Source organism: Delphinapterus leucas, chromosome 9 (assembly GCF_059928025.1).
Source record: "Delphinapterus leucas isolate spDelLeu-1000000601 "Yukka" chromosome 9, BTC_Dleu_Yukka2, whole genome shotgun sequence".
NCBI lineage: Eukaryota > Metazoa > Chordata > Mammalia > Artiodactyla > Monodontidae > Delphinapterus > Delphinapterus leucas.
In genome coordinates this window covers 24,111,023-24,137,596 of record NC_143137.1, presented here as the reverse complement: position 1 = coordinate 24,137,596, position 26,574 = coordinate 24,111,023, and the positions used below count along the sequence as shown (strand labels likewise).

The window sequence follows — 26,574 nt, the reverse complement described above, 5'->3', positions numbered from 1 at the left end:
AGGACTATATAGTAAATATTTTAGGCTTTCTGGGTCATACAGTCTCTTTGCAATTACTCAATTCTGCCACTGTAGCAAGAAAACAGCTGTGGGTAATATGTAAATGATGGGCGTGGCTGTGTTCCACTAAAACTTTATTTACAAGAGTAAGTGGTGGGCCCTTGGCCACAGTTTACCAAACCCTGTTGTAGAACATAGGATATCAGCATTAAATGTAAAAGGGAAAATGATCTGTATTTCTTTTCACAAGCTAGAACCCAGCTGCAGTTTTGTAGTCATTTTGCCTAATTTAAAACATTTGTTAATGACAAACTACTCTTTCAAGGAAACCTTAAAAGGTCCTAAGCACGTGCCTTGGGCCTTCCCTAACATAGTCTGACAGTCATGCAAGTTCTCGCTGAAGGATTCTGCTCTGAGCCTGATGTGACCCTAAGGCCTGAACAAATAGAGTGACTGCTGAAGAGAGGACCACTCTCTCTCAGGAGTTAATTGTACAGGGAACAGCTAAATAGCCTGCAAAGCCTGCTAAAGGTGACCTGTGAACTCTTTAACCAGGTGCTTCTGGGACCCTCTGGGTGACTTCTGGAACTGATGCAAAGCTGTAGGTTGGAATGTTGGCCGAGAGTCTCACTTCTGAGAAATTTGAAACTCAACAAAGTATTCTCTGGATACTTGTGGCACTGAAAGACTGGTTTCCATTCTCTGCTTAAGCAGCTTCTCTACTTAAGGAAGGAGATGCTAGGGAGGGCTATCCTTGTCTCTCCAGGTTAGCAGAGAGGAATGTTCACAGCGATTAGCTGAGCCTACTTGAGACTTTGTGCCTGTCGTGGCTTGCCAGTTTCCTGCCTGCCTTCCCTGTGGCGAGTTTCCTGCCTGCCTTCCCTGTGGCGTTTTAGCTGATCTGTGCTGTTGGTAGCCATATGGTCCCTTGAGCACATGGTTTGGCTTCCCTGTCCCTGCTGCTGGATGCTTGGGCCTTGCAGATTTCACAGACCTGAATAACACTTGGGGGTGGGGAGAGGGGGTGGAGTCTTCTCACTGCCCAGCCTGGTAAGATAGAGGCCGCTAGCTTGGTTCTCTGTACCAATTGATTGCTTAACCAACAGAGCCCCACACTAGGTGCTTTGAGAAGATGCAAAAGAATGAGAAGTGGTTCCCATTCTCAAGGAGCTTATTACCCTTCAGGGCTTCATCCGGGAGATAACCCTAAGTAGTTAACTGTGTGATATTGTTGGCCATGTCCAGTTTTGGAGGTCAGGTTATAAGCTATCCATGGATGCAGTGGATTCTAGTACTTATTTGGTTTGGCCCTGATGATTTTTTGCTGTGCAAAAATGTCATAGCTTTGAATGGAGTTCATTATCATGTCTCTCTGAGATGGTTTTTTTTTTGTTTTTGCGGTACGCAGGCCTCTCACTGTTGTGGCCGCTCCCGTTGCGGAGCACAGGCTCCAGACGCACAGGCTCAGCGCCCATGGCTCACGGGCCCAGCTGCTCCGTGGCACGTGGGATCTTCCCGGACTGGGGCACGAACCCGTGTCCCCTGCATCGGCAGGCGGACTCTCAACCACTGTGCCACCAGGGAAGCCCTCTGAGATGGTTTTTAAGCAAGGATATTTAGTAATTTTGGCTAGACTTTTATATTCCTATTTGGCAACGTGGAGAGAACAAAAAATACTAGCTACTTCCTTGACCTTTTGTCATATGGCTTTCAGATGAAAAGGAAGTTCTGGGGATGGTCTGGCTAGGAAGGTAGCCCCTCCTATACCAAAACGAGGTCAAGACTTGGTTTGTAGCCTAAGTTAGCAAACTAATTTGCTAAGAAAATGATTGAATTAGGAAAGACTTGTAAACATTTACCTAGCTTTTTAAATTGAGACTTTATTTTTAGAAGAGTTTTAGATTTACAGAAAAATTAACAGATACTATGGAGTTCCCACATTAACCCCTTTCACCACTCCCCCCCAGCTTCCCTTATTATTATCTGACATGATTATGGCACATCGATTGTAAGTAGTATATCAGCATTGATACGTTATTATCAACTAAAATTACTTTCCCTCTAATGTCTGTTTTCTGTTGCAGAATCTCATCCTCAATAGCACGCTAAATTTAGTTGTCATACCTCGTTAAGCTCCTCTTGGATTTGATGGTTTCTCAGATTTTCTTTGCTTTTGATGACCTTGACAGTTACGAGGAGTATGGGTTGGGTATTTTGTGGGCTGCCCCTCTGTGGGAATTCGTCTGATGCTTGGCTTCCTTTTAAGTACCCCTTAAGGTGTCCAGTTTGTTGGCTTGCGCTTAGGTGCCTAGGGGTATTTGCATCAGAAAGTGGCGCTTTGTATTGTGTGAGGACAAAGGGTGGCAGCTGTGCTGTTCTGGGGGCTGGGGAAGGGATCTGTGCAGTGAGCCCCGGCCATTGCTGTAACTGGGTGGGGTGCTCCGTATTTCCCCCACTTTGGTGTTGTTTCACTAGTGTTTCCAGGATTAGCTTGGGGAGAACAGACCTGGCAGACAGCCTCGGGGAGCAGGAGAGGCAGCCGGATGTCAGTAGAAAGGGTGTTTGGTGTCCCATTTCCAGTGGCCCCATCGAGGGCGCTCGCTGGTGGTGCCTGAAGGAGCCCTGTTTGGGCTGATGTTCCTTTTCTTCCTATCTGGTACTGATAACTTAGGCAGCTTTGGGAGCACTGGTGGTTGTGTCTGGGGACTCTTCTGAGGGTCTCTAGCTCAGGAGGCTGTTGTTGGTTCTTTACGTTCATTGCATGGATGCCGCAGGGTTTTTACAAGCTGAGCAGCAGCAGCCTTTTGCATCCAGAGCACAGCACTGTGGATGGGCTCCGCGGATGGGGAGTGTGGCAGGAGGCCAGGGTGAGGGATGGACGTCCCTTGCCCCTGACAGCACGCTGCCATTCTCCTGACTTTTGGCAGCCCTTAGTCTGCGTGTGTCATCAAGCCATTCATTTTTCCTTTTACAGTTGAGGTCTAAGAAATGGGGAGGGAATTGGATTTAGGGCATATATCTCAAGTCCAGCCAGTGACCTTTTTTTCTGTGTTGATTCTGCTCTTGGAGCGTGTGGTAGGGTAGGGTGTGTGTGTGAGTGTGTGTGTGTGTGTGTGTGTGTGTGTGTTTTGACTAGGGATCAGTAGCTTGTGGAGAAAGTAAGCGATGATGTGGGCATACTTCAGAATGTCCTGATGAAAAGCACCGTCAGAAATATTACTGTTATAAATGTGGTCTGTGATGGTGCTGACGAGCAGGCTTTGGGTAGTAATCCGCTCTGCATTTTACTTATTGCACAGTGTGTGACTGTAACTACTATTTTATTGTTTCTTCCATGTCTCTGCCCAGGAGCTGCTTGTTCTCCGGACAGTAATGACACAATTTACAGAGGAATAAAACACCATAAACCACACACACACACACACACACACACACACACACACACACACAGACACGCACGCTCACGCCCCTTCAGAAGGGCAGACCTCGTTTAGCTGGCAGTGTCAGTGTATGGTTCCTGAAGAGGAGGTTGCTAATCAGGGAGATGCCGAGCAGAGTCTGCTGCTGAGGCCTGAAATTTACAGCTCCAAGAAGCCGTTTGCTGCTGCCGCGGCTGCTAACGCATCATAAGGGGTGACGAATCCCAGTAACTTGTCACCGGGGCATGCTTAGATCTTCACATTCTGTAATCAGGGGGTGAAGGTGCGAGCACTGTGATACTTTCCCTGGTTGTATTTCTCTCCGAGCATGACTAGGGAGTAGAGAATGTCTAGATATTTCTCATGTCTTGATTACAGGACGCTTCCCTATGTTTTTGGCAATTGACGATTTAATAGGAGTTAGTTTTGCAGTGAGAGGAATGTGTAGCTTGGTCCATCGTGGGGATTTAGGAAACACTGTGATGTGCGTGCACTTGAGATGCCCGCTGATTACTGTCTCTGTTGGGCAGTGGTCCTGTACTTTTGAGGGAGGAGCGGTATTGATTTGCTGTACGAGCTGTTTTGCTTGGTATGGCTTTGTGGAATTTTTGGTTTGAAGGTGGGATAGCAGTATAGCACATAGCATGGATACCTCGTGGCCCCCTCCCCTACCCCCATGTGCTGTAATCCATGTCATACAAATGTGGGATTTTTGAAGCATAGGGAAATCATTAGCTGAGGTCTTTTTCTTTTGGTCAGTTGGCCAAGCCACTGCTGCTGTCTTTAGGGAGTGAGAGGGAGATTCCATTATGATGGGCATTTTTACTTGGCATTAATGTGTCTAGGTGATAATGGGAACAAGATGTACTCTGTTTTTTGCAGTTACTGAGCCTGTGTTCTCGGTTATACCTTCTTGGCTGTTTTTAAGATCTACACTTAAAATGATTGGGCCTGGTGTAAGGGGCTCTTTGATTTGGAGGGTCCTACACTTTGGCACCACTCATACCTAGGTAATCATTCCTGACCTTGACTTGGCCCTCTTGTGACCACACATCATGATTTTGATTATCGTTGGATTTCACTAAGGTTTTCTGGTCAGATGAGTTTTGGATTCTGGCTGTCTGAGTTTTAGCATTAGCCTTTATGTGACTCTCAGATCTATGAAAAAGGTTATAGCAGAATGGCTGTGGTTATTTGAGCCTGTTTTTTTCCCCTGCATTCAGGTTTGCAAGTTAATCTTAGACATAGTTGAAAATTAAAAATAATCACCCCCTCTCCTAATCTACACGGCTCTTTCTCAGACTTTTTACTACTCTTTTGGCCCTGGCCTGTTTTTCTCTACACTGCTTCCATTACTTACCGTGTTAAAACCCCAGGATGTCTTCCCATCCACGAGCGGTAGTCAGCCATCCATGGACTTATAGCTTGATTCCAGCTGTCATCTTTCTTTTTTCATTCATTCTGTTTGATGGCGCTTTCCTCCTGCTATTTCCTGTCATGTAAAATTTCTCACTTGGTTTTGCTTTTTGCTCCTTCTTCAGATTGTCCCTTAAATTACTCTTTACTCTTTTTTTGTGTGTGGTTGGCTGGTTCTCTGGAAAAGGTAGTGACTAGCCACTTTTGCAGGAGTCTGCAAATAAATGGGTATATTCTGTTGTAAAAGGTTGTGAGCCTTCCAGGGAATAGTTAGTGAAGGCTCTTTTAGGATACTTACCAGTGTGATACCCACCACAGCAAAGGAGAGGCTGGCTCCTTTTGTTTCACATATAAAAGAGGAAGGGAATTTTGCAAGTCTACACTCACGGTGCAGCTGACCCCAGTAGTTTGTTCAGCTACCTGTTTGCTCCTGTTGGGGTCTGATTGAAGCCTAGGAGAGTTAGTTTTGGTTCTGTATACAGTGACTGTGTTTTGTAGTCAAGAGCTACCTCATAGCAAAGTGTTACTTGCAAAAAAATCCAAACAGCCTTGTAACAACAGGTTCTGAATATAATTGGGTGAATTGTAGACTGCTGGCTGAATTATGAGGTCTAGTTGCAACCCTGATGTGGTCCTAGTCTGGTTTCAATGGAATTTTATTCTCTACACATTGGTGGAGTGTTCTAATAACCTCCACAGAGGAATATTTGTGCTTTTGCCCTTGAATAGATATCCTCGTAAACTACCCCAGATTGGGAATTAATCATTGGCTGAGAGTGGGGTCCAGTGTTACTGACTTTGGGTTCCAAAACAGAGATGCCCATAGTAGTGCTCTGAAAAGGAGGCTTTCAGAGTAGTTGAAGTAATATCTTAGCAATTTAATGTTTCTGCTGGTGAGATTAACAGCTGAGCATCTCCTTTTGCACGCTGAGATGACAATTCTTTTTGCCCTTCACTTGCCTTTGATTTTTCTGCTCTGCATTGGGGCGTCCTATTTTGGTTCTTTCTCATCTAGTGCTGCTACCTTCTTCTAATCCAGCCCTTGCCTCTTTTCCTAGAATCATGTTATGATAGGCATTTTGATTGTAGCTTAGAACCTGTTTCAAGGAAAATCTTCAATAGCACGTAGAGACTGGATTTCCAGTTCGTAAGCTTTGTAGTTAACCACAAATCTTGGTCAGGGCAAAAGATTTAAAAAAAGCTTGACTGTCTTTATGAATGACACAGATCCTGCCTCGATGAGAAATCACCATCTCTTTGGGGGCTGATAATTATAGGATAGTTTTCTTCAACATTGTTGTACCATAAAGAAAGATATTGGATCTACCCCAAATGGCTCTTGATCTCATCCTTCTTCCTGTAACTGGGTGTGCCTTGCTCCTCAGCATGTGTGCTATGAGATTTGGGCTATCAAGGCAACATTTAAGCATTTTTGCCTTCTCGCCCACAGGTGATGCAGGTGCTGAATGCCGATGCCATTGTTGTGAAGCTGAACTCTGGGGACTACAAGACCATCCACTTGTCCAGCATCCGACCACCGAGGCTGGAGGGGGAGAATACACAGGTGAGATGAGAAGAGCAGCAGAGCCTCTTTTCCAAAACCAAAGGGGAGGAGGTGGAGAATTAGTTAGATGTGGTCCATGTGTGGGAGAACGCTAACGGACAAGTAGTGTAAATCGCCGGAGTATTACTTCCTAGCGTTTGCAGCCTAGCTGCCATTGGGCAGGTCTCAATGTCTCCTGAACCACACTCACTACTGTCCTTCATTTTCCATGGGCCCTGCCGGCACTCCTCCCTAAGGGGCTTGGGAGGGGTTAAGGTTGCTATATGTTAGGTGGTAAATGAGTTTTGTTTATTAACGAGATCTTATTATCTGAGGATAAGGGGAAGAAAAGATCTGTGTCTCACATGCATGATAGTAAGGCTTGTTCTGCTGGTCATTTTGATTTGATCTGTACGTTTTTGCTCTAGGAAGAAATGCATCTTGGTATATATATTATCTGGGGCCACCTACTCATCTTTTCCAAGTGGTAACTAGAATCATTAGCTGTACTGTTTCTTGCTGTTTGTTGGATCTTTTGGCAGCAAGGGTGCTTGCCTAGCCAATGTGTATGATTTTGGTATGTCAACTTTGAGAAATTATGTTTAGGCTGAAAACTGCAGGCAGTTTTGTTTTAAATTCTGTGGTCATTTTCTTTCCATTGTTATGTTATAAGAGGTTGGGGAAAGGGATTGTGGTTGAACTTCTTTGTTTGTCTGGCTGTCTTGTTTTTACAGACATCTTTTTAGCCCCTGTTTTTGCCTTCTGATAACTAAAGTGTGTAACTGTGTCAATTGGTTATAGAACTGGGTCCTCAGTGAGAGCCGGTGCCACAGGCAAACTGAACAGTGTGGTTGAAGTTAGTGCTGTGTGGCTTTTTAATGTATCCCTTTTGTAGTTCTAGAGACTTGAAATTTGCTTTTCTGATGTTTTGCACGTCTTGGTGCATTCATGAGTTGAAATTCAGGCCCTGTTTTCATTTGTGTGAGAGTTTAGAGACAGCCCATAAGAGTCAAATGAAAATATTGTGATTGTCTTTTGAGTCAGATCATGCGTAAGAAACCCATACAAGATGGGTTCTTTGAATGTCTGGCCAATCAGTTCATCTCGACCCCCAACCCCCCAGCCTTTTCTTTCCCACAGAGGAGGCAATTTAATGCAGCAAGCAGGATTGTGGTAAGGTTGAGAATGTAAATGCACGAAAGCCTAGAAATGCCAAAATAAGGTTCTCTCGGTAACTGTAGCTCTGCCTCATTGCACAGAGTAAATACACATGTCCAGTTTTGTCAGCGCTGGGAGTAGTCCACAGTTCTGCATCTGTGCCATGCAGTTGGAATTAAGGAGACTCAGTAGCTGAATTTTAAGCAGTTTTTAGGGGCGTGGGGGAGTTATAGCTTAGGTCTGACGATAGCAAGTTTTCTGGAGTAAGAACTAAACTGCCACTGAGAAGTTTTCGTTTTTCTTGGATCCTTTGGAACTCCTCACGGGGTAATGGATGGATTTCCCTTAGCCTAGCGGATGACAAAAGTTGTTGGAATACATCTCGCAGTTTAGGCAGGATCATGTTTATAGAATTTCTTCTTCTTTACCAAGGCAGGTTATCTCTTATTTTATTTGTTAGACTTCTGTTCACTCCTGAGATCTTACTCCATTTTAAGAAAGTTCTAAGTGAGCCTCAGCTCTAAGAGTCAACATATGGCTTTTGAGTGAAATGAAGAATGATTTCCCTTATTTGTTCATTAAATTCCTTTGGAAGATTTTAATGAGGGTCACATAAGAAATTAATATAATACACTTTGAGTACAGTGGTGGTGGGTGCTGTGAAGAGCCCTGTTGTGGTGGGTGCTTGGGAAGTCTTCCCAGGAGCAGCTCGTATACCTCTTGAGTGCTCACAGACGAGAAGTGAGCAGATGAGAGAAAGGGCACTCTAGACCAGCACTGTCCCATAATGCAAGCCCCAAATGCAAGCCCCAAATGTGAGCTCTGTGTGTTATTTAAAATTGTCTAGTAGCTATGTTTTAAAGAACATTAATTTTAATGCAGTTTATTTGACTTACTATATCCAAAACAGTATCATTTCAACATTTAATGAATGTAAAAAATTCATGAGATATTTTACTTTTATTTTTACTGTGTCTTGGAAATCTGATGTATATTTTTATACTCGGATCTCAGTTCATCCTAGCATATTTCTAGGGCTCAGTAGCCACAGGTGTGTAGTGGCTACTGTAATGGACAGCACAGGTTTAGGAATTCAAATGAATAGGTTCATTGTCATTGATGAATACTTACTGGGTACCCACTTTGTACCAGATGCTATGCTGGGATTGCAGTGGGGAATAAACCCTCATGGAACTACTCTCATGGAACTTTAAAATCTAGTAGGGGAAATTCGCAAGTAATCACGTTTATGTCTTGTGTTATGAAAGGAAAGGTTAGCGTTTATAAGAACGCATAATCTGGGAATGCTTCTTTGAGGAAGTGACTTTTAAGGCCTGAAGGCTGATTAGGAGTTAGCTAGGTAAAAAGTGAGGAGAAGACAATTTCTGACTGAGACAGTAGCAATGACAAGAACCGGGTGAGTTTGGGAATAGGGAATGGATGGCCTCTGTGGATGGTGCATGAGTGGTGTGATGCCTGTGTGGTCCAAAATATGGGCAGGGCCAGATCATGCATGTCCTGTGAATATTCCCGGATACTCATGAAAAGAGAGAGAATGTGGGGCATGTGATGAACTGTGAGTAATTTTGTATGACTGGAATAGAGGATACTTAATGCCAGGGGTTAGTAAGAAATGAGTTTGGGAGTTAGGCAGAGGCCACGTGTTGAAAACATGTCTGCCATGCCTTGTAGGCTTTTGTCTTGAACGATTTTAAGGGATGGCACCTTTTGGGTTTGAGTGTGCTTGTGTTGGTGGCTTTCATTTATAAAACATGAAAGTACTTTGCGTCTATAAAAGAAGATCATGCTAGATGAAAACTGATCTGTAGCGAGGGGTTCTGGTTTTGTTTTTGGTAAAGCTCACCTGGGGGTGAAAGGTATGAGGAAGGAGAGGCTGTGGATGTGGCTCCAGTAGCCTCTCACCCTGGAGGAGTCTTTCTACTTGAAGAATTCTCCCTGGAACCCTCACAATGAGTGGAGATTCTGCTCTCTGCTTATCTTAAAGAGATTTACAGTATGGGTGTAGGAATAGAAATCACCCAGAGATCCCAGTGAGGCTGTAACTATATGTGTGTAATGACTAGGCAAGCAGGAGTCCCCTTGGAGTCTTTGGTTTCCCTAGTGTTCTTTACTGTATACCAGCAGTTCCTATACTACAAGGGGAGTCCAGTCAAGTACTCAAGGCTTGGATGTCGGGAACTCTGTTAGGCCACATTGCACCCTTGTGCAGGTTAGACAAGGGTGCCCCTTCCTTCAGGCAGCCTCATGTCAGGGCACATGGCTTGGCAAGTAGAGTGGAGGCTGAATTTTAGCTCCCACTCTCCCTCGGTCCACTTGGCCTGGTGCCTTCGTGCACGGCACAATGTGTACAAGACGATGCAGCTGTCCTAGTTAGAACAGGGCTGATGGACTCTCCAAAGAAGATGTCGAGGGTATGTTTTGGGAATTGGGTAATGGTCTCGTATCACAGAAACAAAGGATGCTTGACAGTTGTTTGGAGATGACGGAGGGACCGTGGAGGGTGCTGAATGAAACCCTCAGGAGATTGCCTTCTCTCGAATTTGGGGACATTTTGGGGGAGGGGGTGTCAGTGGCTTTGAAATGGAGAGAAAGTAACTTGGCAGCTTATGGTATTGGAGCTCATTCTACACAAAAGAACAGAGTGGGATAAGGTGCAGATTAAGGAACTGGAGGAGGAGATGAAGAGGGAGAGTCTTTGCATGAGCTTCCTCAGGGGCAGGCGGGTGGTGTGCAGAGACTCCTGCTGTGGGTGGGCCTCCCTACAAGCTCCCAGATGATGACCCAGTGGGGCTTGCCCTTCAGGTAAGAACGGGGAGGTTCTTTTAATGTTTATCTTCCCCCTACCCTAAAAATTAACGTGACATCAGCTAATACAGATCTTCTGAGACACCTTTGTATATTGTGGGGATAGTAGGGCAAATTGGATTTTCCTTTTTTTAAATACAGAGACAAATTCATTCTATTAAATTATACATGAAGGCAAGGAGGTTTTGCCCAAGGCTAACGGTGTACTTCCATTCCCCCCTTTTGGTTACTTTCTAATTGTAGCCAGAGGAAGGGCTCTGGACAAAACTGCACGATCAAAGGAACTGTTTGCATTCTAGGCAGCTCTTTTCCAGTAGCACCCGGAAATTCATGGGTTAGCCACGGCTCCCAGATTTTGGTTAGAGCTTGATTTGTTGCTGGAACATGTGACAGAGTTAAAAGCTAGAGTGTGTAGTATTTCCCTCAGAAGGAGTACAGTTGGATGTCTGATGCTGTTGATTCTGTTTCTGTGGCACCAAGCTTTTGGATTATTAGGGCGAATCCAGCGTCATCTCTTTGGAGATGTAGCTCCTTCAGGCTGAGATCCATTTTGGACACTGGTATGTGGCGCTCCTGTGACCCGAACATGTATCAGGGTTTCTCTAAAGGTGTAGTGTGTGTTATCCAGTTGTTTGCCACAAAGATACAAGTGCTAAATCTTGGAGAAAGGCTATGAGTTTTCTGAGCTGCTGCCTTAAAGGACATAACACACTGTGCATCTCAGGACTTCCTGGAGAGCTTTTGGCTTTGATCTGAAACTGGAAAACCTAGTGCTCTATTGCCCAGGGCTGCTGCGGGCTTTGTGTTACACTTGGAGTGTTAATGACAAAGGAAACACAACCCCTGGGCATTTGATGAAGGGGCTGACTTATTTCCCCATGAAGTCCGATCTTGCGGTGCTATTGTAGTAGGCAAAGACAGCACGCGCGCGCACACACACACACACACCACCCCCGGGAAGTGTGGAAACCCTTCCCCTCATCTCTCATCTGTGGTTTCATGCTTTCAACTTGTATTGGTTTCCATCACCCTGTCTTTCAGCCTCCTCCCTGTGAACTTACTCACCCACCATATAAATGTTCTTTCACAGCACGGCCTCTAAATATTCAGACCTGGGCACTGTAGGATCAGTTTTGTTAAAGCTGCAGTCTGCCTAATCTCCCAGAGTCCTCGCTGCCTGTTTGAGGGGTTTGTTTCCCAGGCCTGAGCCCACTGGGTCTCCTCTTTAGGCAGGTGATGGGAGACGGAGCCGCAGGTAGGCACATTATTAGTGATACCTCGCAATGCTTAAGGGTTTTTTCTCAGAGGCAGGGTGGTTTCAGGTGCTAATATCACCATTTGTTGTGCAGGACCCCAGGGGTGCTTTGCCATTTTGACATGATTGAAGGTGGTTCTCAACCTGTTTCCTCCAGGTTAGATTTCTGAAAGCACGATGAGTGGTCCCTCTGGACCCTAGAGCAGACGATGCTGCCAGCTGAGATGCATACCAACAGGAAGCTCTGGGGCTGCAGTCCCTAAGTGTAGCAGGGGCAAACCAGTAAACCCACTGACTGTGATCTTGCATGTGTGACTGGGAAGCGTAAGGCAAATAGCAGATTACAGAGGGACTCCAGCCTGGCATTGCGGACCTTGGAGAAAAGCAGAAGCTCTCTGAAGTGGATATAGCATTTCACCGGTTTCCAATGGAGAGATTTGGGGACTTGCAGCAATGTGATCAAAGGACATAGAATATGTCAGAGCGCCAGCAGAGGCATTCTGTACCGGCTTCAGATTTGTTTGATCTGGGCATTTTTGAGAACACTTGAAACTTCTTTGTTAGAGGACTGAAAAAATTACCTTTAGGAGACGATGGCTTGGTCTTAGCTCATCTATTTAAGATTCCAGGATGTATATATCCAGTCATTTTTTAAAGATTAATACCTGTTGTTCAGCTGGAGTGGTCACCAGAGTCAAGACATTTCATATCTGGGTGGATCCAGTTTCCTAAAATGTATGTTCCACCGCTCTTTATAAGTGAATTATAACCTGGAGAAGACAGCAATTGCCTATCTATTTCCCTTTGGTTTACTTTTTTCTCTCTATTACAAATTATGTTTTCTTTTGTGTCCTTTAGCTAATGCATCCCCTTTCCCATGATCTTGCCTCTCCCCTACAAATAATTTTTGTGGGAGTTTAACAGTCTCCTAGTGGGTCTTGCTGGTTAAGCCTTTCCCAAACCTTGTGCATTTATGTCTTTCAATCCATCTCTCTCTGTCTTTCTTCTCTGTTCATTTAATCATCACTGTTACCAGTTCTGTATTTTCAATTTATCTAAATCTTCCCAGTGCTGCTATGTTCATATTTCTTGTCTCTGTTCAGTCCTGTGAGCTGCAGTAAGTTTCTTTTGTTTCCAGAGTTGACAGCCCCATCATATTTACTGTCCTGTGACCATTTAACATAGCTGCTATGTTGAGGTAACCCTCTTTCTTGCCTTGGTTCTCGAAAGCCTCTTTAGGCCAGGGATTTCCATACCCAGTCCTTTCCTTCTCTGTATCATCCTGTTCTGTCTGTTGATGTCCAGGCCTGCTTTCCACCGTGAAGCCTAAACTCCCCTGCTGGCAGGAATGGTATGTTTTTCTCCGCTTCCTCTCTCCCCTCTTTTTCCGAAGCTTGCAGAGTGCTGTGACTACTGTAGGCATTTAATAAATGTTTAAATCGACGTTATCTGCTGAGGCTGAAGACCTAATCCATACATTATTTTTGAGCGACATCATTTTTAGCGCTCCTAATCCATCGCTAATATCTGTGACTGCTTCTGCTAGCCATTGCAACTTGAGCCAGTGTATTGGTGTCGAAGGCCCCAGGAGGGAGTTTTTGCAGTCGGGTTTTTTCCTACTTCCTAATTGGATTGCTTGTTTTGATGGTCAGGTCACACATGGCTTGGTTTTCTGTAGGTACTTCCTCTTCCCCACTCCTAGTTTCAATCTAGTTGCCGCCATTGGGGTGACGAGCCCTGCCTCTCCCTGGGCACTGGTTTTTTTCCTCATAGTGGTATTCCAGTAGCCTGGGGCAGATTGGGTTCAGTCCACCAGAGGGATTAATTTCAGGATTTTAAGTGCTTCTGCAGGTTGGTCCCCAACTAACTTTCTTTTAACACCTCTACTCTTATTCAGGTTTTCCCAAATTATCCCTCTTTCATAGATAGCAGTTCAGATGTCTTGATTCATTGGAGCTTTTAGGTGCGCTTTTTCCCCTGAGGGCTATCTTTTTTTTTTTTTTTTTTTTTTTTACTCTTGATGACCTTGTTGGTTGTCAGATTATTTCTTTGCTTGGAAAAAAATTTTAAATCAATTAGAGAAGCTTTCCTTTCATCTTTCTTTCTTTATTTATGAGATACTGATTGCAGAGCTACCTACACTGTGTTTAGATAAATTACTTTTTTTTTTTTTTTGCATAACATTTATATGCAAGGCAAGTTTAGTGCAGTCATCCAGTGCCTTGCACTTCTGCAGGCCAGGGTTGTAGGTTTCTTTCCTTGGTGGACTGATTAGCTTTGTACTGGGAAAATTTTGTTCAGTTCAAAACCCAAACGTTTCAGTTCCTCATGTGTTACAGGTGCTGTGGACCTGGGAAATTATTTTTATTAGTAAGATGCTTATAATCTTAGAAATCGAGTCTCAAATTCTGACCAGTTTGTGCACGGTGTGGTCACAAGGTAGACTTTAGACTGGGTGATAGATTGTGGATGAAGCAGGATCAGGTCATGTCACTGCTGTGGAAAAGGCTTTTCAGAACTGAGACTAGAAGGGGAAGCTGAAGGACACAGACGGCTGCTTTTTGTCCTCCTGCAAATTACAGGCCTATTGCTTAGGCATATTTCTAACGTCACTTTTCATTTCAGCCCGCCTTTGAAATCCTCGGCCAGTTTGTGAGTTGTTCACATTTTTCTAGGCCTTCATCTCAACATCTCATGTGATCCGAGCCTGTTTTCGGCTGCGGATGCCTCTGCGTGGTTCAGGGTTGTGTTGGTGGCCACCTTGGCATATTGCTATTTCACAGGAGGAGCTCTGTTCGGTTTAGCCGTGAAGACATCATGGAGACTTTGTGCTCCTTACTTCTCTGCTAGAAGCCAGTGGATATAATCTCCTTCATCCTTGTCCCACTGTATTGGGCCCTTCGTAAGGCTGAGCAGAAGCTTCCCCTTTATGTGGGCATCTGCTGCGTCTCTGTGTTCAGACATCGGTACCAGAATCTGGTTCCTTCTGCTGTCCTGCCAATTCTGGATAACCCACGTAAGGGTCGCCTGTAGTTCCTGTAGTTTCTAGTTTCTGCTTTAAAATACCCTTTTCTCTCGTCCCCCTTTCATACTCTGTATGATTTTTCTGGGGCGAGTAGATTTCACATTTCTTCAGATCTGTTGCCAGCTCACTCCCCGGCCCATAGTTGATACTCACGTGTTTGTTGTATAATGTCTCCTTTCGTTCTCATCGGCTCTCATCTCGTTGTTCATAATCTGGGAATGTGCGGAATGGACAGACTACACCTGACACTTGACTTTCTGAGTTTACTGCTCTATCTTTCCTGGGATGTTTTCCCCATCAGTACTAGGGAGGCTGGTAGAAAGGCTTGAGGTTTTTTTTTCTTTTTTTTTTTTAATGTGCTGTTGTCTTTTGTAAGGTGGTCTGGAATTCAGAGAAAGCTGCATTCTTTCATACAGAACTGCCTTTAGCATCTGCTCATCCGGCTGGAGGGGCTTGTTTTAGAAAGCCTGCCCTGCAGAAGCTGTAGGTGGGTGTCTGCGGAGGGGTGGCTGGTGTGCCCCCATGCCCAGGCTGGCTCCCTCAGGCTCTGGCTAGAGCAGGTCCCTACGGATGGGGGTGCAGACTGTACCACCCACACTAGTCTCATGGGCCCCCCTTTCCCCTTTCTCTGTTAGTGCAGCTGCTGTGAGGGAGTGCACACACTGTGTTCTGCATGGGAGGGCTGGCAGCCGGCTCCCCTTGCTGGTTTTGGCCATTGGGACAGCCAGGATTATTAGGCCAGTTTGTACTTTAAGATGAGGGATACTTGACATCATTCAAAGCAGCTTATTTATTTATTTCTTATTTCTTATAAAGCGCAAAGTTATCCCAGCCCTTTGCTCTTCCTTTCAGTGTGTATTAAGCTACCACCAGCTCAGTGTTTTCTTCAGGAAAACATCCGGGTTCCTCCCTGCCCTTGGCCAGCTTCTGCCTCACCTTCGAAGATCCTTTGTGGCGCTTGCCTCCTCGCTCTTAAAGCCCTTTGGCTTCACCTCTTCTTCCCTCACCCCCTTCCAACCCTCTTCTCTGGGAGGAGTGATGGTTCTCTCAGTCTAGACGGTCCTGTTTGCATACCAAGAAGTTACAGTTATTCTGGAGATGCATGGACTCCGTAATATCAGTGTTACAGAAAATGTAAGCTTCTCAGTTGAGAAGCCGTAAGGCGGCTTCTGCTTGTAACACCATTTGGGCCCCTGGTTATTATTAGATATCCATAAAATCCCACAGTGAGAGAAGAGTCACTGGGGCTCTGTTTGAGAGAGATGTCTCCATCCCCAGAGATACAGATTAGCCCTAAGGTACCTGCGGTAGTAAATGGGACTTGACAAACTGAAAATTCAGGGCAATAAAATCCTACAGCCTTTCATCTCTCACCCTCATCATCCCTCAAGAAATGAATTCCCAGGGCAGAAGCTGATAGTGTTTAATATCTCTGTCTTGAACTATAATTGAATGTGCTCAAGTGGGAACGTGCTCTCTCCTTGCTCCTGTGCCCATCCCCGAGTGGCTACTCTGGAGACTTGTGGCCTGTTGCTTTGTGTCTCTACCCTCTTGCCCTCTCCCGACATCATCTCCCCCACCTCAGGGTCCTCAAAAGTTTTAATACAAGCTGGTGCCCTTTCTTTTGTTTGCTTTTGTGCTTTGACTTGGAAGTATTTCTTTAATATCTGAATGGTGAGAGTATGGATTTGTGCTCCTGCCACTCTAGTTTTCCTTTGGATTTCTTTTTTTTTAAAAAAAAAAACAAATTTTTTCTCTTTTTTTTGGATGTGGACCATTTTTAAAGTCTTTATTGAATTTGTTAGAATATTGCTTCTGTTTTATGGTTTTGGTTTTTTGGCCCCGAGGCATGTGGGGTCTTAGCTCCCCAACCAGGTATCGAACCCGCGCCCCTTGCATCGGGAGGTGGACTGCCAGGGAAGTCCCTGGAGTTCTTTCAGTTACCTCTCCTATCCCTGCTGTGGTGCCTCCCATTCCCCCTACCACCCTCCCTCCCAGAGTGCAGAGAGGAAATTTGTAAGCTTTGATTTGAATGATGACGTCACTCCAGGCACAGGAAATTTGGTCGTCCTGTTACTGCTCTCATGCGTTACAGAGGAGCTCCTGACTGCCCCCGGTGTCGCCCTCGTCTTGAATGTTGCTCTGAAATTCTCTGGGCTGTGTTTTGGATGCTGCGTGAGCCTGCAAATGAATCCTCATTTCACCTCTGCAGAGTTGAAGTTCACTGTCTCCCTTTAGCTGCCTTGCTTTTGGTTCAGCCAGAAGGAGCGTCATCTTTTTTTTTTTTTTTTTTTTGCGCAGTATGCAGGCCTCTCACTGTTGTGGCCTCTCCCGTTGCGGAGCACAGGCTCCGGACGCGCAGGCTCAGCGGCCATGGCTCACGGGCCCAGCCACTCCGCAGCATGTGGGATCTTCCCGGACCAGGGCACGAACCCGTGTCCCCTGCATGGGCAGGTGGACTCTCAACCACTGCACCACCAGGGAAGCCCTATTAAATGTAATTTTAGATTCTAGAAAACTACATTGGCGTGGTTGAAGCCAGGCCAATATCCCTCTGCTCCAAGAATTTACATAATTTATGTCTTCATTGGTCAAGTCTCTAAATCTATAGCTGATAGATACTGATTTGAAGCAGGTGGCTGACTGATCGCAGTTGAGTCTTTGCTTTTTAAAATGAGGCTGTGCAGGGTGCTTGTGGCGGGGCAGAGTTTTTCCTTCTTCATGACACTTGTTAAAGAACAGTAAGGTACACTCGATTCAGCACATTTATGATAGGTGTAGGGACCACTGCAATGGGGTTTTGCGTGGAAGAGAGTGATTGGGCTCTGGGTACCACAAGGAGGGTGGGAGTTGCTAATTAAGGAGCAGGTGGGGTTTGGGGATGGTGGAGGATAAGAAGCCCAATCAGATATCCAGTGTGATCAGATATCAAAGGTGGGGAAATCTGGCTAAAATTGGATTCTTACTAAAATGGACAATGCAGCAATGAACACAGTGCCCGAAAGGCAGGGTCTCGTTGCGAAGAGAGTTCAAGGGAACCTGAATAGTGTTTGGTCAAGGAGAGAATGGCATTTGTGATGTCAGGTTTCAACCTTGGTGTCTGAAACTAGTGGTAGAAGGCTTCAAAACTCCCAGTTCTTTAGAGACTGTATGGTTCACCTCCATGGTGCCTGTGGGAGGAAGCAAGCCTTAGACAATTGTAGCTTCAAGATACTTTTCCCAACAGCTTTCTCATTCCCTCTTCCGTTGCCATCTTGACCTCTCTCTCTCTCTGGCGCGGTCCTTGTCTTTGGTGGTGGTCAGGATTAATAAGAGGAAGCCAGGACCTAAGGAGATAGTTTCATTTCCCTTTTTCTCCTGTTACCTTCAGTCTACACTGACTGTGTCTTTTCTGCTCAGTTATAACTCCTGCCATGGCTAATTCAGGGATGCAGAGCCCCCTGTGGTAGTAGAGGTAACTGAGCTTAATGCGGCAGGAGACTTGAGGGTATAAAACCTAAGGAAGCAGTTTTTGACTCCTCCCCACCGCTCCATGCTTGTATACCTTAAAGCGTGGTGGTGTTGCTGAAGTGACTTGGAATTCAGAAGCTGGGGAGTAGGGACTCATTGCTCTTTCTGGCTTCTGTTTAACCTTGGTACATTTCTTCCACCTCTGCCCCCTTCCCTGCTAGGAAAATGATGTTCATATGTGTCGTTCTAAGGTATCCCCCGATGGGAAGTTCTACAAGGGCAAATCATTTGATTGTTAATTGTTAGATTCACCGCAAATATGGCTGCCAACATTATCGCCTCTCATCTGCTACAGATGAGCTCTGGCCTTCTGGGTTTGCACAGGACTGCTCTGAGGACAAAGATTAAGTGGATCTCCGTTGATGCCATATCTTTTAATCGAACAGTCAACTTGCAGTGTGGATAGGGGTCTGCCATGGCCCTTCTCTTCCTGGCTTCCCTTCCTCCCACCCTCCCTCCAAGCCCCAGCGCAGAGGCAGAGGCACGCACCCTGTTGGTTCTCACGTGAAATCCAGGCATTAACCCCAGAGTAGAGGCTAGGCCACGGTGTGGTTTGTAAGCTACTTGTGTTCGAGTCTCTGCGGTTGGAGCCTGGGGTGTTCGTCTTTCACAGTTGCAGGTGTTTCTGTTGAGACTAGTGTTCTGGGTTGTTGCTCCTCGCAGTGGCAAAGTGGCGGTTTACTTTTCCAGGGTTTTGGTCTCTGACGGTGCTGTTTTTCTTCCTGGAGCCGGACTTAAACGCAGTAACATCTCTGCTGTTTCCTGGATGAGCTTTTCTCCCCCCAGGTTTCAGAGCCAACTGTGAAACCAGACGTATCCCTTCTCAGCTTAGAACATCTCCTGAGGATCCCAGTGAAAGGAGATATGAGAGTTCCGCCTGAAGAAATTTGTCTGCTTCGGAGGACAGAGCTCTCTAGGGAGCAGTGGAATTTCTTGGGGTATATGACATACTATTTGAGCTGCTGTTTAGTTGAGGTGGGGCCTGTTAGCAGTTTCTGGGTGAACTTCATGATAAAAAGTGCAAACATTCATGAAGTGGTTAGAGGTGGTGCTGTTAGAGCTGGAGTCACACCTCACGTGCGCTTGCTTGTATTCACTGGATTTGCAAGGCAGAGAGAAGGGTGCAGGAAGAGGAGTGTGCCTGCCTTCAGCACGTGCAGGCAGCACTCAGACGGATGCAAGAAAATGCAGGTGTTTTATGGCACGTACACAGCTTGGTCACGGTTCAGGACACAGCATAGCAAGATCCTAAAGCGCCTTGTGAATCGTGACAGGCGCACAAAAGTACTCGCGCATGTTTAGTGTTGGGTGGTGAGGACTCTATTAAGACCGAGGAGGAGGGACACTTCTTTTTTTAAGGTCTTAGAGAAGGTCTTCTGCTCAGCCCGGCTTCTTTTCAGGGCTCAGCTCTGAGCTTCACAGGCTGAGAAGTGCAGTCTGTTTGGCTGAGTTAATTGATTTATGCTAAATGAACTCACAAAGATGTGATCTGAAAGTCAGTTTGTGGATGTATTCATTCACGATACGAAGTCCAGCCGCCAAGTAGACTGGAAGGTTCTAATGGGGCAACGTGTTCTCTTTCTTGTAGAGGAAGTCTGTTTATTGTTTACAGAATTGGAGTAAAGGGGGTGCTGGATACTGAGGAAGGCTCAGGTGCCCTGGATGCCCACGTGGCCCAGGCAGAGTGTGGCCCAGCGCGTGTGTCAGCTCCCCCCTCCCCGTCTCTGTTAGAGAGATGAGGAGACAGAGGCTTGGGAAGATTCGGTTACTTGCTCAAGTCTCCTTCTCTGGTAAGTGCAGGAACCAGGATTCTAACTGAGATCTGTTTTACTTGTCTCCAAACATGTCCTCTGGACTTCGATGTTGACTGGGCAGGTTGGTGACCCTCTCCCTTACACTGGGTGGACTTCTCTCCGAGCTCGTGTTTTTCAGAATTTCTGCCAGCTACCAGAAGCAGCAGCTGGTTCTGCTTTCTTATTTCAATGTATTTTACAAATTAAAATATTTCCCGCAGCTATTTTGGAGGCACATAGTTGATATCAAGAGAGATCCAAATTTATATTTCCAATGGGTGTTTGACATCAGAAAAGTGGGTGAGCTGTGTCTCCTTAATGGTCTTGTCTCCTATATGACGTTTTCCCGGCAGTACTTTCACTGTCTAGAACAGTCAGGCCAACTCTATGAAGAGATTGGATTCTCTCTTTAGTAGAGTCTCAGTACTCGTCCTCTTCGTACAGGTTTCCGAGCCCCTTGAGCATCTGCTCCTGGATACTTTATTATTTGTTTAGTTTTCATTCATTATTTTCATACAGTAACTCTATTAGATGGCTTAAGCTTCTGATTTCATCTTTACATACATTCTCTACCATAGACATTTTTCCCTTCTTATATATGAAACATGTTCACTTCATAAATTTTGGAAAATTTTTAAAGAAAATATTATATCTCACCAATCCAGAGGCAGCATCAACACTGTTAATATCTCACGGCCTTCTTAGCTGCTTCTGTGCTCCTGTTTTGTAACAGAGCACTTCCCCTGGCCTTTAGATAATTTTCTAAAACATGATTTTTAATGGCTGTGCAGTTTTACAGAATGTGGACATCCTGTAATTTACCAAGTTTCCACCAATTTTTGTGTGGATAAATTGTTTCTGTCTTTACAATTATTATATCCTCATTCTTAAAAGAGAAGGTTTGCCTGAAGTAGAAAGTAGGAAAAAGTCCATTCAGAGCTGAGGTAGCTCTTGGGCAGGTTGTGCTGTAACACAGTGCAAGGAATTTCCACCACAGACATGCATTCCCAGAGGGGCTGATATTTCGCCCTGCTGGCAGAAGGCTCTCTAATCACCTAATTCCTTACCTGTTTGTGTTAGAAGCAGGCGGCAATCCAAGCCCTTTGTGTCTTGTTGCCAGGATGGCTCCCTGCCCTGCCCCCCCCAACAGCTGAACTTGCTGCTTCTGAAATCAAGTGTGGACTAGATGGTAGATCTTCTCCGGGGGACCACTGCTGTCTTCTGTTGCCCTGGCTAGGACATGATGAGACACTTTAACGGGAACACAGAGGCCCCCGTGGCAGCGTTGTGAGTGTGGCCGGCAGTGATTATTTGCTTCGTCCCACGCGCCGCTCTGTCGGTGACTTCCTTGCACTGTGCGCGCTTCTGTACCTGCACAATTACGCTGCAGATTATTACACTGCAGCCTGCTGTGACAGAACCGCCATCCCCAGGTAAGTGCTGTAACTAAAATACAGCAGCATTGGTGGCCAGCAGATGTTCAAATCACTGTCATAATTTGCAGCAATATTACCAACACTGCCACCCTGAGGAGGATGCTGCCCATTCAGGGCTCCAGGAAAGGAGACAAATGCAGGTTCTCTGCAGCTCTGCTGTCTCCCTTTGAAACCTAAGCACTGGCAACAGTCTTGTCTGATCTCAAGAAGTGGTGTGGTGTTTGCGGAGAGTTATGGCTCAGATCACTGAGGTGATAAGCGACAGTCAGCATCCCAAATATACGCTCAGGCAAAAAGGCAGCCCCTGACATGCAGGCGCAGGTGTGCAGTGTACTCTTTGTGTGCCCTGCCCCTCAGCAGGCGAACTGCATTCTTTACTCGGCCAGAAACTCTGGTTTGGTGCCTTGGGAGCATAAAGCATGTTATGCACCAACCCAGCAGTTACTTTAACTCCTTATATGGTTAACATCTATGTGGAATAATTAGAAGGCACTAAGAGTTCCTCTAAATTGTTCAAACGCACAATTTTGCACTCTTCTTGCTTATTTTTTGTGTGTGTTTTCTCTGAGAGTCAGTACTTGTTGTTGGCAAGCATCTCCCCACCTGCACTGCCCCCACCCCCAGTTCCCTGCTCAAGATCGGCCCACTGTTTACTCCTAGGGGGTCCTCTCAGGCACAGGCAGTACAGTTGTGGTCACACTGAAAGCTGTTTCTTTAAGGATCGGCTGCTTATCTGGGAGAACTCCATCAGCAGAGGTGAGAGGATCCCAGATTAAAGTGTTGGCATCTGTTTACTTTTTTTTTTTTTCTCTTTGTGCCTCTCCATCCTTTAGAGATGACCATCTCTTCAGATAAATCCTGGTCCAGGGAACACAGGAGACCAGGGGAGGATGGAGGAATAAGAGCTGAGTTACCAGTCTGCCTATAGCAGATGTCCTGTATGACTCTCCCCCCACCCCACTTCCTGCCTCCACTTGATAAACTTTCTCCCTGTTCCCCTCTGGCTCTGGAGAGCTAGCTGTAAGAGCCAGTAGAGGGCTTTGGAAGGACACTTCCAGGGTTAGTTGTGTCTGTGCACAGGAAGTGTAAGCGGAGAGATTTTAATTTGTGCATAGGTGTGTAGCTTGCAGGGACATCGGCTCCCTCTGGTTTGATTCTGATGAAACTGAGAGTGGTTGGTTTGTGCTGAAATGTGGCTGCAATTTCAGGAAGGGAAAGAATAGGCAGGGCTGGTGATTATTTTGTGATACTGTGTCATTTGTGTGGGTCCCTCCCTGTGGTTCTGAAGAAGAAATTAGTATATTGGTCATTTGAAAAAGTAATTTTAGCTCACAGGCTCCCTGTCGCACTTGAGTAACTTTCGGAAAGTGTAATATTTTCCCCAAATCCCATTAAATGTTAGGCACTCTTTCTATATTCCCTTTACTGTCCTTTAACTGATTAGCAAAATATTTATGTGAACCCAGAAGGCTGATTTATTTATTTTATTGTCTTTTTTAATAACTTGCTTCTCCCTAGTGCTGGGTGCTTTCCGAGGCCCAGACAACCACCGTGACTTCTTTGGTAATAATCGTCTGCCAGCCCCTGACCTGCATCCTCAAGGGACTGCTTTGAGCTCTTCCGGATTTAATGACGCCTCTAGCTGTCCCTCCCCCTGGGTGGGTGATAATAAATCCACCCAAAATGCCCCCTCCCAGGGCCAGTAACTCATTGAGGGTATATAGCTGATTAGTGGATAAGGCTCGGCATCCTGACCCCCAGATCCCAGAACAACTATGCAGGAGATGTAGAAATGAAAATGCCACATAGCAGATTGGACCCGGACTTCTTGCTCTGTGAGCCTGTCTTGTCTGAGGTCTGAGGGTTTCTTTCACAGTTGATTTCTTGGCCAAGGTGCTCTGGAAATTCTTAAGCACCTGCGTCTGCTTGAGCAATTACTGATGAGCATGGCCTCTGAGATGTTGCTCTGGAAGTGGATAACAAATCTTGGGTTCTAAGTCCTAAAATCATGGTGGTAAAAGATTAGTCAGAAGAGAGCCTCTGAGTGGGGCTTGACAACCTTCCCACATGTGGTCCCCCTGCCGGCCCCCAACGCCGCAACCCCCAATATTTGCCAGCCCAAAGCACAGGTACAGCTTTCTGGCACATTTCTTCTGGTTCAGGTTGCTCTCCATAATTAAATTCTTATTGTTGCCTACAAGCACAGATCTCAGGTGTTAAGATGCAGGGCAAAACAGGTTTCTGCAGTCTCTCCTGCTCTAAGGGAACTGGCTACATTTGTTTGTAATGGACACATGCTTGGTATGCCTTTGTGTTTGGGGGTGGGTATCTTTTATTCATCAAGCATCTTTCGAATGCAGAAGGCTAACAAAAAAAAAGGTAGCTTGGGTACTTTTTTAAACACTTATTTTTTACGTGTTGACTTGGAATTGTGGAAAGAAAAGCACACACAACTTGGAACACAGTAAAAGGTTAATGAGAAACAAAGCCATGAACTCATCAGTGTCTCAATTCCACTAAATCATCGCCCTAAAGAATTACAGTAACTCATCTGTGTGTCATGGAACAGAACTGATTATGGTCTGACTCTGGAGCAACGTGGCTCAATCAGCAGAGCAATGCGGAGTGGAAATGTTAAGTGTCGAGGTTTTTAATGCAGCGATTTTCAGCCCTTGACTGCACATCAGAATCACCTAGGGATCTCTTAAAAACCTTATGTGCCCCAGGTCTACTGAATCAGAATTTCCAAGTATGGGTCCCAGATAGCTTTTTTCCCCCCTTCCCTCCCTCAGAGCTCTTCAAATGCTTCTGATGTTCAGGTATGGTTGAGAACAACCTTTTTGTGTCGGTGTTTCCTGGGTGGCTGTGGTATGTGTGGGGATCTGGTGGGATTGTTCTGGGTATGGTCTTAAGATTAAAAGCGATGGCATCTAACCCAAATAAAATCTTGTAGGTGTAAATCTTGTTAAGCTTGCCTTAAGAAATGTTTGAAATAGTTATATTCTTTTAACGCTTTGGGGAATTTTCAGTTATTCCATAATAAAGGTGTCATAGCCACTCATTTCTTAAAAGTTTAAATATTTCCCTTCTGGAAAGCTCTTTCCCTATAAAGCATTGTTGCATATTCTGTTTTCTCTGGAGGTAGGGAGAGAAATTCATAGTTAGGGAGAGAAAATTTTAGTTGTGATGTCGTGACTTATAGTAAACATATCTTTTGGTCTTCAGCCCTGTTTCGCTACAAAGGTGTCTTTTGTTATGTTAATAAGGTGACTGGGCTCACCTGAGGATGGGGGCAGGTTGCTGGGAGAACCAACCTTGTGACTGGAAGATTGGAATTTCAGTCCCACCCCCTGACCTCAGGGGAAGGGTTGTGCTGGAGGTTGAACCAATCGCCGGTGTCCAATGATTTAATCAGCTGTGCATATTTAAGGAGGCCTCCATAAAAACCCTAACGATGGGGTTTGGAGAGCTTCTGGGTCAGTGAACGCTGAAGATTGGGGGAGAGTGGTGCGCCCTTGGAGAGGACATGGACGCTCTGTGCCCTTTTCCCAGACCTTGCCCTGTGCGTCTCTTCCATCTGGCTGTTCTTGAGTTATATCCTTTTAAAATAAACAGGTAATCTAGTGAGTAAAATATTTCTGAGTTCTGTGAGCTGCTCCAGCAAATTAATCAAACCCAAGGAGGAGGTTGTTGGAACCTGCAGTTCATAGCTGTTCGGTAAGAAGCACAGGTGACAACCTAGACTTGTGATTGGCATCTGAAAGGTGAGGGTGCAGTCTTGGAGGGCTTCGCCCTTAGCCTGTGGGATCTGACATTGCCTCCAGGTCGTGTCAGAGTTAAGTTGTAGGACACAGCGGGCGTCACGAAGTTGCTTGGTGCCATAGGGACCCCTCCACCCCCCTCTCACCATGCCCCCACCCTCTCCCTGTACGTTAGGGTTGGCACAAGAGTCACTAATAGTAGTAGTGTCTGACTTTTCTGTCTTGTGATTTGGGCCAGTAGTTGCCTTAAAAGCTATAGTATGACCTGATTTATGAAATTTGTCTGGGAAACTTTAATTTTCTTTTAGGAATGCCCATAATGTTTCAGATACTTCAGTGGGTGTTTCATCCCGGAATTGACTTGTCCTATGTAAAGCAAACTTCCTCAAGAAATTAAAATGACTCTTTTAAAACTGTTGAATATGATTTTGTTACTGACCTGGGTCCTTGGACTGTTTAGTCAATAGAAGCTGTTAAGAGGCCAGACAGATTTAGGGGCTCATGCTGCAGCCTGAGGGAGCCAGAACAAGAAACAGGTACCCTTGCTTGCTTCCCGAGGTGGGCTGGGGGTGAGCTCATCCCTTAAATGGGGTGAGGGCACGGGGGGATCAGTGGCTTGGGCAGGAGGCCCAAGTCCCTTGGGTGGTCTGTTGTCCATCCCCTTTGTGGTGCTACGCGGGGATCAAGAGCTTTTGCACCTTTGGTGGTTGGTTGGTGGCCTTTTTGTATCTTATTGTTCATAATTGCCCCAACTGCCCATGCTGGACAGTTATTTTTAGTCCCTTATAGTTTGTTTGTATTCTGTTGCTCAGGAGACATTTGTCCAGGTGCAAGCACTCAGGTAGAGGGTCCCAGGTCCCAGACTATCTCAATTTCTTTTTCTTTTTTCTTTGTTTTGGTTTCCTCTTCTACAAGATGGCTTCTTGAAATGCCCCTTTCCTTTTGTCCTCTGTTTGCTTGTTCTTTTTTTTAAACATTGTTTGTTAGAGCTTTACCTTAAAATTACCTGTGGGACTTAACAACGGCAACACCCGGGAGTCGACCAGAGTAATCGATCTCCGGGAATGGAGCAGGCTTTGTACCACAGGTGATTCTAATTCTCAAACTGGATTGCAAACCCCCGGGTTTTTCCTATTGCTTGCCCGTTTGCTTCTTGGCCAGCACTTATCCCCCCCTCACTTTTTAACATTGCCTTCAGCTGTGTATCTGTTACGGCCCTTATGAGACACCTAATATTTCTCTTCTGCGGGTGACTTTAAAAGGCCGCCTTGTTAGAATGGAACACAGTAGATTTCTCTACTTTTGAACTTTGCTCCTAATAAATGATAACACTGTGTACTTATTTAGTGTTCTTTTGGGGGAGTTTGGATATCTTTAAAAGCCTTGTAATTAATTCCCCAGTGTTTCCCTAGAGTCAGGTAAGGGATTCCTT

The 26,574-nt window shown here is 45.5% G+C and overlaps 1 protein-coding gene and 1 long non-coding RNA gene across 3 annotated transcripts in view; both read left to right on the top strand.

Annotated features, from left to right (window-relative positions):
- Positions 1-26,574, top strand: part of SND1 (staphylococcal nuclease and tudor domain containing 1) — a 418,829-nt gene that overhangs the window by 65,634 nt on the left and 326,621 nt on the right. For both annotated transcript variants that reach the window (XM_089917436.1, XM_022581894.3), the window contains exon 10: positions 6,286-6,399. In XM_089917436.1, coding sequence (XP_089773562.1) covers positions 6,286-6,399 — 114 coding nt within the window. The remainder of the gene's footprint in view (positions 1-6,285; positions 6,400-26,574) is intronic.
- LOC149748362 (uncharacterized) overlaps positions 6,406-26,574 on the top strand; it is a 61,228-nt gene continuing 41,059 nt past the window's right edge. Inside the window, exon 1 of the long non-coding RNA XR_016394288.1 lies at positions 6,406-26,229. This is a non-coding gene — a long non-coding RNA (uncharacterized LOC149748362). The remainder of the gene's footprint in view (positions 26,230-26,574) is intronic.